This window comes from Raphanus sativus, chromosome 4, assembly GCF_000801105.2.
Source record: "Raphanus sativus cultivar WK10039 chromosome 4, ASM80110v3, whole genome shotgun sequence".
NCBI classification, from domain to species: domain Eukaryota; kingdom Viridiplantae; phylum Streptophyta; class Magnoliopsida; order Brassicales; family Brassicaceae; genus Raphanus; species Raphanus sativus.
In genome coordinates, this window is record NC_079514.1 from 34560839 (window position 1) to 34575417 (window position 14579).

The 14579-nt window shown below is 37.1% G+C and overlaps 5 protein-coding genes and 4 non-coding genes across 9 annotated transcripts; 6 read left to right on the top strand and 3 right to left on the bottom strand.

The window, feature by feature from the left end:
* The first annotated feature begins 888 nt into the window (after positions 1-888).
* On the top strand, positions 889-1320 carry LOC130511322 (uncharacterized). The gene is made up of 2 exons (XM_057008250.1): positions 889-1161; positions 1234-1320. The coding sequence occupies exons 1-2, from the start codon at positions 889-891 to the stop codon at positions 1318-1320; spliced, it is 360 nt and encodes a 119-aa protein (XP_056864230.1).
* Positions 1321-1325: 5 nt separating this feature from the next.
* LOC130511323 (uncharacterized) lies at positions 1326-1993 on the top strand. Its single transcript, XM_057008251.1, has 2 exons — positions 1326-1394; positions 1505-1993. The coding sequence occupies exon 2, from the start codon at positions 1658-1660 to the stop codon at positions 1991-1993; it is 336 nt and encodes a 111-aa protein (XP_056864231.1). The 5' UTR covers positions 1326-1394; positions 1505-1657.
* Positions 1994-2246: 253 nt separating this feature from the next.
* On the bottom strand, positions 2247-3480 carry LOC130511558 (uncharacterized). Its single transcript, XM_057008709.1, has 2 exons — positions 2788-3480; positions 2247-2570 (listed from the first exon to the last, which is right to left on the bottom strand). Exons 1-2 carry the CDS (start codon positions 3289-3291, stop codon positions 2433-2435), a joined length of 642 nt encoding a protein of 213 aa, XP_056864689.1. The 5' UTR covers positions 3292-3480; the 3' UTR covers positions 2247-2432.
* Positions 3481-3911: 431 nt separating this feature from the next.
* Positions 3912-6308, bottom strand: LOC130511324 (uncharacterized). The gene has a single exon (XM_057008252.1). The coding sequence runs from the start codon at positions 6306-6308 to the stop codon at positions 3912-3914; it is 2397 nt and encodes a 798-aa protein (XP_056864232.1).
* A 1688-nt stretch (positions 6309-7996) lies between these two features.
* On the bottom strand, positions 7997-9662 carry LOC130511557 (B3 domain-containing protein REM14-like). The gene is made up of 5 exons (XM_057008707.1): positions 9609-9662; positions 9225-9510; positions 9021-9145; positions 8531-8935; positions 7997-8446 (listed from the first exon to the last, which is right to left on the bottom strand). Exons 1-5 carry the CDS (start codon positions 9660-9662, stop codon positions 8192-8194), a joined length of 1125 nt encoding a protein of 374 aa, XP_056864687.1. The 3' UTR covers positions 7997-8191.
* Positions 9663-13283: 3621 nt separating this feature from the next.
* LOC130512234 (small nucleolar RNA snoR2/U65) lies at positions 13284-13426 on the top strand. The gene has a single exon (XR_008945791.1). It is a non-coding gene; the product is annotated as a small nucleolar RNA snoR2/U65 (small nucleolar RNA).
* Positions 13427-13468: 42 nt separating this feature from the next.
* Positions 13469-13551, top strand: LOC130512176 (small nucleolar RNA snoZ7/snoR77). Its single transcript, XR_008945736.1, has one exon. It is a non-coding gene; the product is annotated as a small nucleolar RNA snoZ7/snoR77 (small nucleolar RNA).
* A 55-nt stretch (positions 13552-13606) lies between these two features.
* On the top strand, positions 13607-13694 carry LOC130512192 (small nucleolar RNA Z43). The gene has a single exon (XR_008945750.1). It is a non-coding gene; the product is annotated as a small nucleolar RNA Z43 (small nucleolar RNA).
* A 168-nt stretch (positions 13695-13862) lies between these two features.
* Positions 13863-13962, top strand: LOC130512187 (small nucleolar RNA snR60/Z15/Z230/Z193/J17). Its single transcript, XR_008945745.1, has one exon. It is a non-coding gene; the product is annotated as a small nucleolar RNA snR60/Z15/Z230/Z193/J17 (small nucleolar RNA).
* The last annotated feature ends 617 nt before the right edge of the window (positions 13963-14579 follow it).

Consider the following 14579-nt stretch of genomic DNA (forward strand, 5'->3'; position numbering starts at 1 on the left):
TTCTGAAAAAGAAGCTTTTGAAAATGAAGCTTCTGAAAATGAAGCTTGTGAAGATGAAATGGATGATGATAATGGAGGTTCTGAAGAAGAAAATGGAGAAGGAGAAGAAGAGTTAGCAGATGGAGATAGAGAAGCCTCTAGAGAAGCAAACGAGGATGAGAATGAGAATCCACCAGAGAACGAGAATGAGAATCCACCAGAGAACCAAAATGAGAATCCACCAGAACCCGAGGTAAGAAATTATCACTTAGGTAGGAGTCTCCTTAGGTAGGGGAACTTGGATATAACTGTTTGGATATAACTGTAGGGGAACTTGGATACAACTGTTTGGATATAACTGTAGGGGAACTTGGATATAACTTGTAGGAAAATTTTAGTATAACTTGGATATAAAACTTTGGTATAACTTGCAGGGTTTGAATGGAAATGTGGGACTCGATATTAGTCAAACCGACGAGCATGTTCTTCAAGCCCAGCGAGTTACAGCAAGAAAATAAAGCTTGGCACAAGGTGTATGATAGCTAGCGCGATTAAGACGCTAAAAGATCTGAGACCCAAGCTGTCTAACGCGGAGTGGAGCTGGTTCACGGAGCATCCCCAATTCAAACACATTTTCCACATGAAGACGGAGAATAACCATAGGGTACAGGGGATGTGGATTGTGTTGTTGCGTACTGCTGGTAGCGAGAGGCAGAGAGAGGTGTTTTATAGTGAATGGGGTTGCTATCCGTTACGGGCTGAGGGAGCATGGGTTTGATATCTGGCGTATTCTGTCACAACTATCCTCTCGGCTACAAACAGCTTGGTGGGACCGAGGTTTGTTGATCGTCATTTCAAGGAAGGAGAATCTAGAAGGTTAGAGGATGTTAAGAAGAAGCTGTGGTGAACATGGGACCCCACAAAGACAGACTGAAGATGGCGGTTCTATTCTTCTTAGCTTCGGTTGTTTGTGCGCAAACCAAGGCTGGACACAAGGCTAATGATGTTTTGGAGGTGTTCCAGAGAGCAGTGGACGATCTTGACTACTGCAAGTCCTTTCCGTGGGGGAGATTGTCATATGATTACATGCTGAAAGAGATATCTCACACAATGGAGCATTTTGGAGGAGTGGTGAAAGAGAAAACATTATGGCCGCTTCCAGGATTTTGTGTTCCATTAGAGGTATGCAAAATCCCATTAAACCAGTTAGTGGTTATTGTTGTGAACTGATGCATTTTTTTTTATGTGTAACAGCTTCTTGCATTCGAGGCAATTCCCAAGCTAGGAGTTGCGTTCAGAGAGCCTGTTGATGGAGCTTCTCCCAACTGTCCGAGGATGTGAAGAGCTCATTCAAAAGAAATGGATCCACAGGGGTGTCACTTGCTGTGATAAACAAGGAACTGGGTAACACAACTGTAAGTCTTCCTGTGAACTAAAGTATTCCTGTGAAACTGTGGTAGAACTAAGGTAGTACTAGAAACCGAACTATGGAATAAGTTTTGAAAAATAATTATGTTTGTGGCAGGTTATTGACAGCATCATCCCCACCAGAACTCCACAAGAAGAAAGACTGTTGGATGAGATTTTGGAAGATGAAGACGACGTTGATCAATCCGATATAGCTGTGGACAGTTGGGAGAAGTGTCTGGATGCAGGTGAAAAGATATTTTTTAAAGACATGTTCGACGAAGATGTAACTGGGCGTTCAAAACAGCCAGAACCGATTGAAGATGCAGCAGGGGATGGAGTACAGATAGGTGAGCAGTCGGTTCAAGTGGGAGATGTTATGACGTTGGTGACGTTGGTGAAAAAGACAATGAAACTGTTGAAGACAGTTGACAAGAAGGTGGACCAGTTGGATGGGAGACTGGACCAGTTGGATGGGAGATTGGCCCCTATTGAGGAGTTTGTCAAGGAAGCACAAGGCAAAGAAGCAGAGGTAGATGAAGCAGAAGCACAAGGGAAAGGTAAAAGCCAGAAACGCAAGAGGTCTGTGGGTAAAGGCAAGAAGTGAAGCTATGTTATCTAGTTTGTTGTGGATTTAGATCTTTGGATGTTTATCTAGTTTGTCTTTGTGGATTTAGAACTTTAACTATGTTATGACTATCTTGTTATGACTATTTTGCTCCTTTAATTTTGTTATGTGTTGACCATGAGAGTTAAAGTGAGAGCTACAAATTGTAGGTATTAGCTTAAAATGATTGGACAGAATACAAACTTTTTAAAATTAACATGAGATAACATGAGATGAGATTCAAGACATGAGATAAGGGTTCTAACATTAGATAAGATTCAAGACTAGCTTCGAATATAACATAAGTTTTGACAGAGACACTTATACAAGTCTTAACAAACAAAGACTTGTATTAACCGAAATTATTGGAAATAGATAGGGAAATACAAAGTTTTTTAGCAAATCCATAAACTGAGTACTTAGAGTTGAGAGCATCGTCTCATGGAGGGGAGGTGGAGGTAATAAGCCTCTTAAGCTTAGCAATCTCTTCAGCCATATTATTGACCTCCATCCTTAGTTGCCTCACTTCATCCTCAAGACCAAAAGTCCATGGCTGACGAAAGTGCATCCCATCATCCTGCACAGTTTCACCCAGAGTAAACCTCAGTTTCACCGAGTATGACTAAACACAGTTTCACCCAGAGTAAACCTCAGTTTCACCGAGTATGACTAAACACAGTTTCACCCAAAGTAAATCTCAGTTTCACGGAGTATGACTAAACACAGTTTCTACCAGAGTATAACACAGTTTCACCCAGTATGATTAACACAGTTTCTACAAAGAAGAAGATTACCTCATAATTCTTGCAGGTGAAGTACCTACTTCCAGGCAAGGTATCGAAATCGTGGCGATACTTCGGATTTGGAGACACATCTGTCTTGATTTCACCACCACATGGGCAACGGGTAGGAATTCCATATTGGGCATCGCAAATGTAGCCTAACATGTCGTAGTGTTTCTTCAGCTTCTTCATCTCCTTCGCCTCTTCGTAAGGATGAGTCATTGTCAAATCGTGAGAGAGAAAGATAATGGATTTTGGAGAGATGAGAGGAAAGATAATGGATTTTGGAGAGATGAGAGGAAAGATAATGGATTTTGGAGAGGTGAGAGGAGAGAGTAGAGAGAGAGAGTGGTTGGGAAAAGTAGACAGAGCACAGTTGACGAGACAAGAGAGAGAGTCACGAGAAAGGAAAAGGAAGGAAAATAGCAGAGGGAATCTATCTTTGACCGAAATAATTGAAATTTTCGTTTTGGCGCGAGTAAAAAAAATATTTTCCCCCCAAACATATTTGCTCATAGTTTTACTGAAGTTTCAAGTGTTACCAAATGTCTTCATAGTTCTATTTTTCGTGATTTATACATTTGTAAGTTTTACGTATAATTTAAATTTGTGAATAAAGTTTTACTTGTCATTTTTACTCATTACCATGTAACCATAACTGATAAGTGCAATAATATTGTTAAAATGACCAGAATTATAGATTACTACTTTATAAGGTCCTCTTTATTAAGAAAGTGATCTTGGAAAGACTATATAATGCATAAGAGAAAATGTGATGTCGATGAATCATGCTAGTTAATATTTGTTATTTTGCACCAGTCTTGTCGATGAATGTGATGTTGATGAATTAGTCAAGTGATCGTGCTTGTTCATTAACAATTACGTGTGATGGATTAGAGGGGATTATGTCAAGTTAATATCAGTTATCTACTAACTTAGTAACACCTAGTTTTACTAGTTTTCCGTGGTTTTCCAATAAATAGCTGAAAGTTTCAAAACAGAGAAACATAAAGTAAAAGCAACATACCAAGTTCAAAATACAAAAAGCAACATACCAAGTTCAAAATACAAAAAGCAACATACCAAGTTCAACATACCAAAAGCAACAACATATCAAAAGCAACATACCAAAAGCTTTAGTTCGGTTCACTTGGATTGTTTGGTTCACTTGGATTATTAGTACGCATTCCAAACAACAGCCAACTAAACCCGAAATTTGTCCTCGGTCGCCTTACATTTTGTGTCCTTTTACGCCGTTCTCCAACTGATGGATTCCTATTAACCTTTTTCCTTCCCTTCCTCGTTAGCTTTTTTGGAGGTATGATCTGGAGCAGTTTGATGTGATCTGGTACATTCCATTCAGACTTATCCGGCACAAAATAAATGGTCATGTAATAAGCCATTGCCCAAAGTTCTGTCCAGTAATACTGTGAGCTCAACTGATGATACTCTATGTTGACCTCACGTCGACGACCATGAGCAGCAGGAACCTCAAGGAAATATAAGTAAGCAGCAAGTCCGTGAAGACAAGGATACTTTTCATAATCATATACCTTACAGCTACATGTCTTCGCTATCAAGTTCACCAAATAAACCTTCCCATCGTCAGTGTCGGTTACCTCGTACTCAAGATCATAACTATTCAGCTCACGCACTGGCGTTTTCTCAGCTTTGCCCCATAAGTTGTGCAAATGGATCTCAACCAGAGGAACCAGTTTGGTATCAATCGATCCAGACACGGCGTCCTTCCGATGTTCATTAAACCAGTCAGAAATCTTTTTGATTATTGTATCCAACAGTGGTATCAAGGCATACCTCCTTGCATCCCTAAACGCGCTATTCATCGACTCCACACTGTTGCTAGTGTCCAAGTTGTATCTACAACCTGGAAAATACACCCTAGCCCATGTTTCTCTCTTAGTGTTCTCCTCCAAATACTTGAAGGCTGAAGGATATCTCACCTTAAAAGATGCATAAGCAGACTCGAACTCATGCAATGTGTAATACCTAGCCAACTCCATAAATCTCCATGCCACTACGGCTTTGATGGTGTTACAAGCATGATTTCTCACATTCTGAGCTAGATGCCATATACAATGGCCATGGTGAGATTGTGGATACACATTTGCTACAGCGGTGATGAGGCTCTGATTCCTATCGCTCATAAATACTATTTCAGACGAGTCTGGTATAACAGTTTTCAGCATCTCAAAAAACCAAGTCCAACTAGCATTATTCTCACCGTCGAGTACCCCAAACGCGAGGGGATAATGGTGACGATTAGGATCTTGAGCTTTAGCAAATACTAGTACACCACCATATTCGTTCTTCAAAAACGTTGCATCCACAAGAATCACTTTCCTCATGACCTTAAACCCTTCAATGCAAGCTCCTAAAGCTATGAAAAGGTACTTGAACTTTCCTGCCTCATCCAACTCCACCTTTGTTGTTGTTCCGGAATTAACCTGCTCTAGCATGTGCAAGTAGCTATACAACATCTTGTAGCTGTCTTCTGAATTACCACGCAACTCACGCATAGCTAGATTTTTCCCTCTCAAGGCTGTAGAGTAAGATACTGATACACCCAGTTTTAACTTGATTAAATCCATGATATCTCTCGGGAGAGAAGTCCTCAGTTTTCCAGGATATTCCTCATTCAAAAAAGTTGCAACTAATTCTGCAGAGCCTTTCCTCTTGATGTTGCAGCTATTACTTTGACTAGTCCGAGAGCATGTATGCACACCCACGTACCTCCTAACAGAAAAAATATCCGTAACTCCAATCCTCGCAGCTCGCAATCCCCATTTACAGCTTTCATAACAACATTTTAACACCAACCGTTTACGATCAGATTTTTTGATAACATAAAGAAAGCTTTCACCAAATGCAGCTCTATCCACCACCTCTTGAAGTGATCTCTTGTTTGGAAATTCCTGCAGCTTGAACAGACCCAAACCGTCTCCCCATTCCTCTATAACTTGACTACATTTCAGTAAAGGTGGCTGCTCAATATACGTAACTCTCATAACGGTTTCTATATTACCACTGCTATCCATCTCAGCTGCAGTCTCCGTCTCAGCTGCAGTCTCCGTCTCAGCTGCAGTGTCGTCTGTATCCATAAAATCATCATGTGTTGTATCATCACCATTCTCTGCCTGTAGATTTTCTTGCCCCTTTTCAACGTACAGAGTTATGGCGTTTGGTCCGACTTCTTTATCATCATTTCCCTGCAACACTTCGTGATTCATACCAAACGAACTTCCGCCCACTCTGGACAGCTTATCTAAGTGGTGATCCGAGTTACTCGTCTCCTCCACTAACAAAAGACTTCTACGGTTGTCTTTATCAATGGAAAGAAGGTAACCGAACAACTCATCATCATCACAAATTCTGCACTCTTCTGATACTTCACATCCAAACACCATCGGCTTGTACCTCAACGCCAGTTTTACATTCCTTTCATCCAAACTCAGCTTTTTATACAACCTTTCTTCTATCATTGCCAAAGTTATAGCCTCCACTGTTGTCTTCATGGTTATACAAGAGATGCGATCTCTGAATTTGAAATGTAAGCACATATGTTTGGACATAGCATCCTGCAAAAACAACAAAATAAAGTTATAGTTAGACCAGTTGCTCTTTGTTCTACTTAGTTTTAATCAGTTATACTAGTTTTATCTAATTCTACAAATCAATTGAAATTCAGAGGTTTCGGGTACTATAAGCTCAATATGTGATTCATCTCAATCCCATACATTCAACCATATGCTTGCATTGTTTCACATGAGACAATTGCTCCACATACCAAATCTCAAATTAATCATCCAATGCTCAATGCAAATCGAGGGAGAGAGAGAAGAGAACCTGCATTCTGGCCTACTACTCTAGTCGGAAGGAAGCCTTGCCGGTGGAAATGTTTTCGTCCGGCTGCGTCGGCGAGGTTCGGGAAGAGCTTTGATTCCAATGAGGCGGGGACGTGAGGGTCAAGCAGCAGCTGAGCTGAGCTGGGGGAGAGGAGAGGCTCGATCTATTTCGAGGTTTTTTTTTTCATATAATTTATTATTTATTTCAATCCAATCAATTGAGGCAATTGCAATTCGATTTCCATACCGAAACCGAGAGCTATCCGACCAAACCCGAGTTTCAAACCAAACCCACCCCAAACAAATAAACCAATTTCGATTTTCCAATTTTTTTTTTTATTTCGCCCACGAAGGGCGTTTTTGTATTTTCACTCTTCATTAACTCTAGAGGGGCATAAGCGATTGACAGAGCCCATAAGAGATTTTGCCTTTCACATTTAGGGGCTTGGTAGCAATTGCCTCGCTTTTGGTCTTACTCTTATGAAATATAAATCTTTTTTATCTTGTATACTTTGTAAACATATTTGATTCCATCTGTTTTCTATTTATTTTTTGGGCTCATGAAGCTTCTTACCTTGTAATTTAGGCCTGAGGTTTGGAGACGTGTGACCCAAATATACTTTGTTGAGAATCTAATATGAGTAGGGCTGGGAAAAAAATCTGAACCCGAAAAATCGAACCGAACCCGATCCGAAAAAGTAGCACCGAACCCGAACCGAAATTGATTAAATATCCGAACGGGTTCAAAATTTTGGTATTTAAAAAACCGAAACCGAACCCGATCCGAACCGAAGTATTTTGGGTACCCGAATGTATCCGAAATAAATTTATATACTTAAATATATACATTATTTTAATATATAATGTATATTAAAAATATTTAAAATATATAAGATACCTTTAAATTTTCCAAAATACTCGAAAAATATATGCAAATAGTCAAAAGTAAATGTTTAAAATAGCTAAAGTATACTGAAAACACTAAAAATAGTTAAATATCTATTGATTCTTTATCCAAATATTCAAAGAAAACCAATTTATATGTTAAATTAAGGTATTTTGACATATATGTTATGATAATTTATATGTAATATATTATTTTTCTTATAGATTTTGAAAATTTAAAGTATATAATGAATTTTGAAAATTTAAAAACATTTTAAATGGGTTATCCGAACCCGAACCGAACCCGCAAAGATCTGAACCGAACCTGAACCAAAATTTAGAAATATCCGAATGGGGCTGAAATCTTTGACCCCGAAAACCCGAAACCCGAATGGACTGAACCGAAACCCGAATGGGTACCCGAACGCCCAGCCCTAAATATGAGGATGCTCTAATCGGTGTTATAAGAGAGATGTTCCTTGGTTTGTGCTAGGGAGATTTTAAGAGATCAGCTTATTTCTTTTCTTTTTACGGTAGTCCAGAATTAGATTGGTTCTGATGATCGTCCAATGATAGATAACCAAGCTGGCCTGACTTAATTCATTTTAATTCGTCTTGGCAACTTACAGAAAGCTTAAACATTACACTCAGACACAGTTTCATCTGGTCTATTGCTTCACCTTAGAGTAGAACTTAAGGATACAACTAGTGTCTCCTTCCCAAATAAGCCTTAACATGATCGATTCACCTATCTTCACACAGTTAGCTTTGAAGAACTCTTTCCAACCCCCAACCAATCTTATTCTTGCACTTGGCTTCTCAGACCTCGGATCCGTGGACCACTTGACACCGTTTTTGTCCAACATAGTCATTTTAGTTTCCTCATTGATGCCATGCCTCCTGGTGAAGCGTAAGGGAAGATACTGAAACAAAGATTCCAAAATAAAAAGGATTAAAAGACTCAAGATAGAATGTAATCAGACAAGTTGCATGTCGTTGAAACTGACCAGTCTAGATCTTTTGACGTCCCAAGGTTTGAGAGTTAAGGTCAGGAATAGGTTTTGGATTGGTGAAGATGATGGTTTCCATGTAGATCTAGCCTTCTTGAAGCTTTTCTCATCTTGGTTGCTCTCTTCATCATCTTCTGAGCTATCTTCAGACTCCGTAGAGGAGGGAGACTTACGTAGAACCAGAGTTTCTCCTCTTTGGATCAGTTTAAAAGTGAAGAAACTTCCAGCTTTAAGTCCATTGATCCTACAGAAGCGTCTCCAACCTCGTGTTAAATACATAGTTCCACATGAATTCTTCCGTTTCAAAGCCAAGGTCCATGATGTGCCCTTTTCATTCATCAGAACAATCTCTCCACATCTTGTCTCTAAACCATTAGCCCTTGCAAAACTCTTTGGAATATACTGTAAATTCATTACAATAGAAAAATGGTTTGATCAAAATCAGAATGAGAGATTTTGGTTCAAATTAGGAGTAGATGATATATACATGCATGTCATATCGCAGGCTTGAAGGCGTGACATTAGCTACATAACAAGATGGATCTAGTAGTGTACAGGACTCTGCTTCTCCTTTTGTATCCTTCTTTACTTGCTTCTTGCTTTGAACCTCCACTGCAAAAGACAATTATAAAACTTCGGTCATGTCTTTAATTTCAGTCTCAAAGTCACACTTATATAGAAGAAAACTCACCAAGCTTGTTCTTGGTTTCCAAACAAGATCCATATTGTATCTCACAGCAACTAGGTCCAAAGAGTGTAACGTGGAACGCCATGTCTTTCTCTTGTCTGAAAATGACAATGTCACCAACTCGTAGGTCATGTGCGAGAGCGAACTCTTTCCAACCATCAGTGAGTCTCAGGCCATCTTCTATCTTCACTATCCAGGTTATCTCCGACGTGTCTGATCTCAGCTTCGCTATATTTCCATGCTCATTTCTTCCTTCTATATGCTTGGAGAAGAAGGCTGCAGGAATTTTCTGAAGCAACATGCAAATACAAAATCAGAACCATCTTGTTAAACTAGCTTCTCAAAGAGACAGAGAAAGATAAAAAGGAAAGGAGAGAGATTGAGTACCAAATGGCTGTGGAAGCCGGGAAGAAGAGGCTTGAAGAAATGTTGATTCGCCATATTCTCAAAGTTCGCAAGTGTCTTACCCTCTACAATGCAACTTCATGGTGGAAAGAGTGTTATAAGCACAACATTTCACCAAGCGGCAAGCTCAGAGAGCTTTTAATGAATTTTGTGTGTTTGACGTTTTTTCCTTAATGAATTTTGTGTGTTTGACGTTTTTTCCTGAACTTCGAGACGGTTTCCATTGGTGAAAGCTACCAATGATGGTTAGTAACTTAATTAATGTACATATTTATTGTTGAGCTATTTTTTTAGTTTTCCTCTTCTGTGTATTCATTAAAAGGTTTGGTTTCAGAGGAAGACTTGTGAACTCTACATGCAAAAGTGAGATTTGACTTAAAAAATATAGAAGTGGTCTGAAGTAATTGAACAAGTATGCATGATCTGAAGTCCTCTTAACACTTCTATTGTTTTGTTTTTGTTTTTTTTTTTTAAAGAAGAAACTTTACTCATGCTGTACTGATTATCGATGGAGATCATGTGGAATAGTAGTTCCTGTTTATACTAAGTTACTAACAGAGTGAAATGCAAGAATAGAAGTTGTCTTGGAGCCTTGGAGAATGGAGGATACTGCAGCTAAGCCTTTAGGAGCTATGACAAAATAAAACTAAATTTCTCGGAACAATACCAACTGGAGAGACATGACCCGTCTTACTAACCAGCTATAGACATGCCACCAATGTGATACCCAAGAAGTCAAGAACACGGCTGCGTTGGGAGTATTTAAGACAACCATTTACATAGACAAAAGGTTGTGTGGTAATGATAGTTTAGATCCAACAGTACTTGACACTAATTGCTTTCTCTTAGTCGTCCATATTTATAAGTGTTACTTAAATTGCACGACCCCATTACCAGCCTCCTTATCTAACCTTCTCACACTTAATGTTACCATCTCTTCCGAAAATAACAAAGTAAAAGACTTGGTCTCCTCCTCACTTGCACGACCACAGCCTCAACTCTCTGATAGGCCCGACTCGCCCGAATGTGTAACGTAGCTGCTGACGTGGAAGAAGAGTTCGCAACAAAGACTCTTGGGCGATTAGAGGTTTCATGGAGTAAACTAGATCTTGACCCGCCCTTTAATTTAATTCTCATATTTGTGTTTTCTTTGTGATTATATATTTTTTTTTTTTGTAATCATATTTGTGTATAAATCTCAATTAAAAATATATTTTATTAAATAATAGCAGTTTAAAAATTGATTCGATATATTGCCGGTCGAACCTGTGAACCCGCTAACCTGCGGATTTCAACTTTGTTTTGATCAAAAAATATGACCCGCACAACCCGCAAACAAATAATTTGTATCGGCATCCGTCTCATTTAATTTTGCGGATATAAGCGGATTATAAATTTTTTAAAAATAATTATTTAATATAGTTATAATAAAATTATATATTTTAAAGTTTTAAGTTTTTTTTTAAATTACCATCTTTTTAGAAAAGTGTTTAGCTTTCTTTTATTTTTATTTTTTAAATATTTTTCGGGTCAGCGGAGACCCGCAATCCAAAATCTACCAACCCGCATCCACCCCGAATAAAATACTCATAACCCGCATCCGCAAAGCGATTTTCAAATAGTTGAGCTAAATTTATGATCCATCTTTAAAATGATGGATATATTTTTTGTTTTATATTTTTCAAGAAATATAATTTTTATAAAATCTAGGTTATAACCAATTATATCTCTGAATATCTAATTTTTCTCTCACATTTTTGAACCTATAAATATAGCTGCAAAAATGTACTTATTTTCACTAATTATTAAATGTTTAGATGTTCAAAATGGAACTGAAATTTGATAGTTGGGTGAAAAATTCTTATGTTTATAGTGCTACTTATTATATTGTAGCATGGATAATGAATAATGATCTTTACCAAAAAGAAAATGAATAATGAATAATATAATTATATAGCAATATGTTAAAAAGGGGCGTAAAGCTGCAAAAACAGTCGATAGTTTTAGTAGGATAGAGAAGTGGGTCTGATTATTTTGGAATAAAAGAGCTGGTTACAAATCAGTATATATTAAATGTGTAGATAGTAACTGTTATTATAATAAGGGGATATATTTTATATTTTAAATACAGTTTTATTATATTTTATTCAGTTATATTTTAGATTCAGTTACATTTTAAATAAGACCTAACTATAAATTTTGGTCCGCTCTTCAAAACGGCGGGTAAATTTTATGTTCTATATTTTCTAAAAAAAATTAAATTTATATATTTGTGTGTTTTAATTATGTTTTAAAATCATATTTAAATACCCATATTTTAGTTTTATATTTTTTTAATAATTCATTTTTATATTTTTATTCATTTCTAATCAAAATTGTGTAGTATATTTTTCTTAAATAATTATTAAAAGATTTTAATAATTGTATTAAAATAGTTATTTTAAAAAAAACCTAACATTAATAAAACCACTAACATTAATAAGAGATAAGATTAATAGATTACAAAGAAGTGGAACCCACGTGTGATGTTGTTGTGGTGTGTGAAGAATAGCCAGAGTCTTCTTCTCCACTGCTATTCTTTCCCGGCTCCAATGGAAAATCCATGAAAGCCCATCATCTCTGACAAAACCTGTAGCATTAACCATGAAATTCAGTCTTCCATTGTTTGTTTGTTTTTTGAGAAAAGAGTCTTCCATTGTTTGTTGCATCTTAATCTACATAATTTCTATCTAACGCGACCAAAGGACTGAATCAACACACCATGCTTCAAACAATAGAATCATCTCGAAACTTCACCGAAAGAGAACCTATACTCCTATGTCCAATCTAAAGACGGAGTTAGGTATTAACTCTCTTGAGCAACGAATCAAGCAACCAACAAAATAGAACAACTCAATCTTTCGTGATTAGTGTTTTGAAACAGAGCAAAGGAGGAACATATAAACACATAAACAAAACGAAACAAAAAAATCCCAGCAAACGAAATTTACATTCGGACTACGATGTAAATTTCGCAGTAAAAAGATCCCAGCCAATTTTCAAAAAAAAAAATCCCAGCCAAAGTAGAAATCCAAATAAAGTCGGATATTTTTTTTAAAAAAAATCCAATCATAGTTCGAGAAGTTGGCCCAATATTGTAACGTGGAGTTTTATTTGTGTTGGTGAAGCTACTTTACCACCCAAAAATAGAAACGATATGGGGTAGCAGTTATATTTAGCAGTTGTAGATAAGCTAATATTTTTAGATGTCGTTATATATATATACACATAAACAGTTATATAAAAATCAGTTTTTTTAAAAAATTGGACATAACCCCATATCAATTGGACATGTTGAAGAATTAATAGTATTGATAAAATTAACGAAAAAGGTAAAATGGTAAAAAATATATTAAAAATTACCTCGAAATTATAACTAAGCTTCTGTGTTTTAGGGTTTTTGTGTTATGCCGCCTCCTACACTCTCTTTATAAATCGAGTTTCTCTTCTTTGTCAAACATTATTGTTTATACTCTTCTCTTCTGTTATCCCATTCAGCGGCGGATTGAACCACGATTAAATTCAATTTCATCCTATACGAGTTTTCTCTTGTTTGATTACGTTAAGCGTCTTCCGGATCGAGTTCGAAGCTTATTTTTTTCTGATTCTGATGGAAACTGTCCGATGCCACGTCGACGATAGCTATTCGTGGCTGTGATCGTCGATGCTACATTGGACATAAACAGATGTTTGTGTTTCGCTTTTTCTGATAGGAACCTGTTGATCTTCTGATCTACGGGGCCATTTCGGCGATTACATTTCTTAATCTCATAATTGTATTTAATTTGATTAGTGGGAAGGAATCGATGATGATTATTGCAAAAAATATGGAATTACCGTCTGAGTTTTAATTACTTTGATGTGAAAAACGCTGGCTTTACTGAGATTACTTCCCATTATATTTGTTTTTTTTTAATTGTGAAATTGATTTTGTTTTCAGAGGACAGTGACGATAGAAAAAGGTCTCGTTCGTCGTAATATCGGCCGTAAAAGGTCTATTTGCCGACCATTCTGTTATATTCTGAGTCCTAATTGTTTTTTTTTATTGTTCTGTTTTGTCCATTCTGTTATTAGCATCGGCCGATGATTAAAACGATTAAGACAAGCATATGTCTAAATTAGTCCGTGTTGATAAGCATAATCTTTTTACTGAGGCCGATCTATTACATCCTGCATTGTTTGGTTTTTATTACGAGAAAGGGTCAAGTGAGGAATAATAATGCATAGTTCAGATGATATAATCTCCATGATTACATAATCAGTAGCAATAGTCTTTCGCTCCTATCTGATGGCCCTCTTTGAGTTTTGATGTTTTGTTTTGTTATTCTTATACATTATGATGCTCGTTGGCTAATCTCTGAGAACATTTGAGGGTGGCCTCAGGTATATCAACTTGTCGGCTTTCTCATGAAACAGAGTAAATCTTCCCTCCATAACGTGTTTATATCTTACAGTATTGGGCTTTAGTTATGTTCTGGCGTTTTGGGGGTGAAACTATGATAGAAAGTCCTCAGCAGTGTAATTACAACTATTGATGTCAAAGCGTGTTCCATCAAGCTTGATCCTTGCAACGTTGAGATTGAAATTCATTTGGCTTTTGGAACATAAGATTTTATCATTTCGGTTATCAGATATTTCTGAGATTTTCTATTGACTAGCTTCATCAAGTGGGACGAACTTTTGTTGATTCTTGAGATTCGTTATGTGGTTTGATCCCTTTTAAATTGAAATTTATTTGAGATTTAATTAACAGAATCTCAAGCAGGAGGTCCATTCAGATCCAATCATTGATAAGAGTATCCAGGAGAGTTGTTTTGCTACTGATTGACTTCATCAAGCTTTGTCTTTTTTTCCATAGAGATTTGCATGTAAGAGTGAGAGATTGTTGGAAGACTGCGTTATTTAAATTTATTC

Coding starts and splice junctions, on each gene's coding strand:
- LOC130511322 (XM_057008250.1), top strand. CDS start 889: ATGGGACCCCACAAAGACAGACTGAAGATGGCGGTTCTATTCTTCTTA. Junction 1,162..1,233: donor GATTTTGTGTTCCATTAGAG/GTATGCAAAATC, acceptor TATGTGTAACAG/CTTCTTGCATTCGAGGCAAT.
- LOC130511323 (XM_057008251.1), top strand. CDS start 1,658: ATGTTCGACGAAGATGTAACTGGGCGTTCAAAACAGCCAGAACCGATT.
- LOC130511558 (XM_057008709.1), bottom strand. CDS start 3,291: ATGAGCAAATATGTTTGGGGGGAAAATATTTTTTTTACTCGCGCCAAA. Junction 2,571..2,787: donor TCACCTGCAAGAATTATGAG/GTAATCTTCTTC, acceptor GAAACTGTGCAG/GATGATGGGATGCACTTTCG.
- LOC130511324 (XM_057008252.1), bottom strand. CDS start 6,308: ATGAAGACAACAGTGGAGGCTATAACTTTGGCAATGATAGAAGAAAGG.
- LOC130511557 (XM_057008707.1), bottom strand. CDS start 9,662: ATGGCGAATCAACATTTCTTCAAGCCTCTTCTTCCCGGCTTCCACAGC. Junction 8,936..9,020: donor GCCTGCGATATGACATGCAT/GTATATATCATC, acceptor ATGAATTTACAG/TATATTCCAAAGAGTTTTGC. Junction 8,447..8,530: donor ACGTCAAAAGATCTAGACTG/GTCAGTTTCAAC, acceptor TCTTTGTTTCAG/TATCTTCCCTTACGCTTCAC.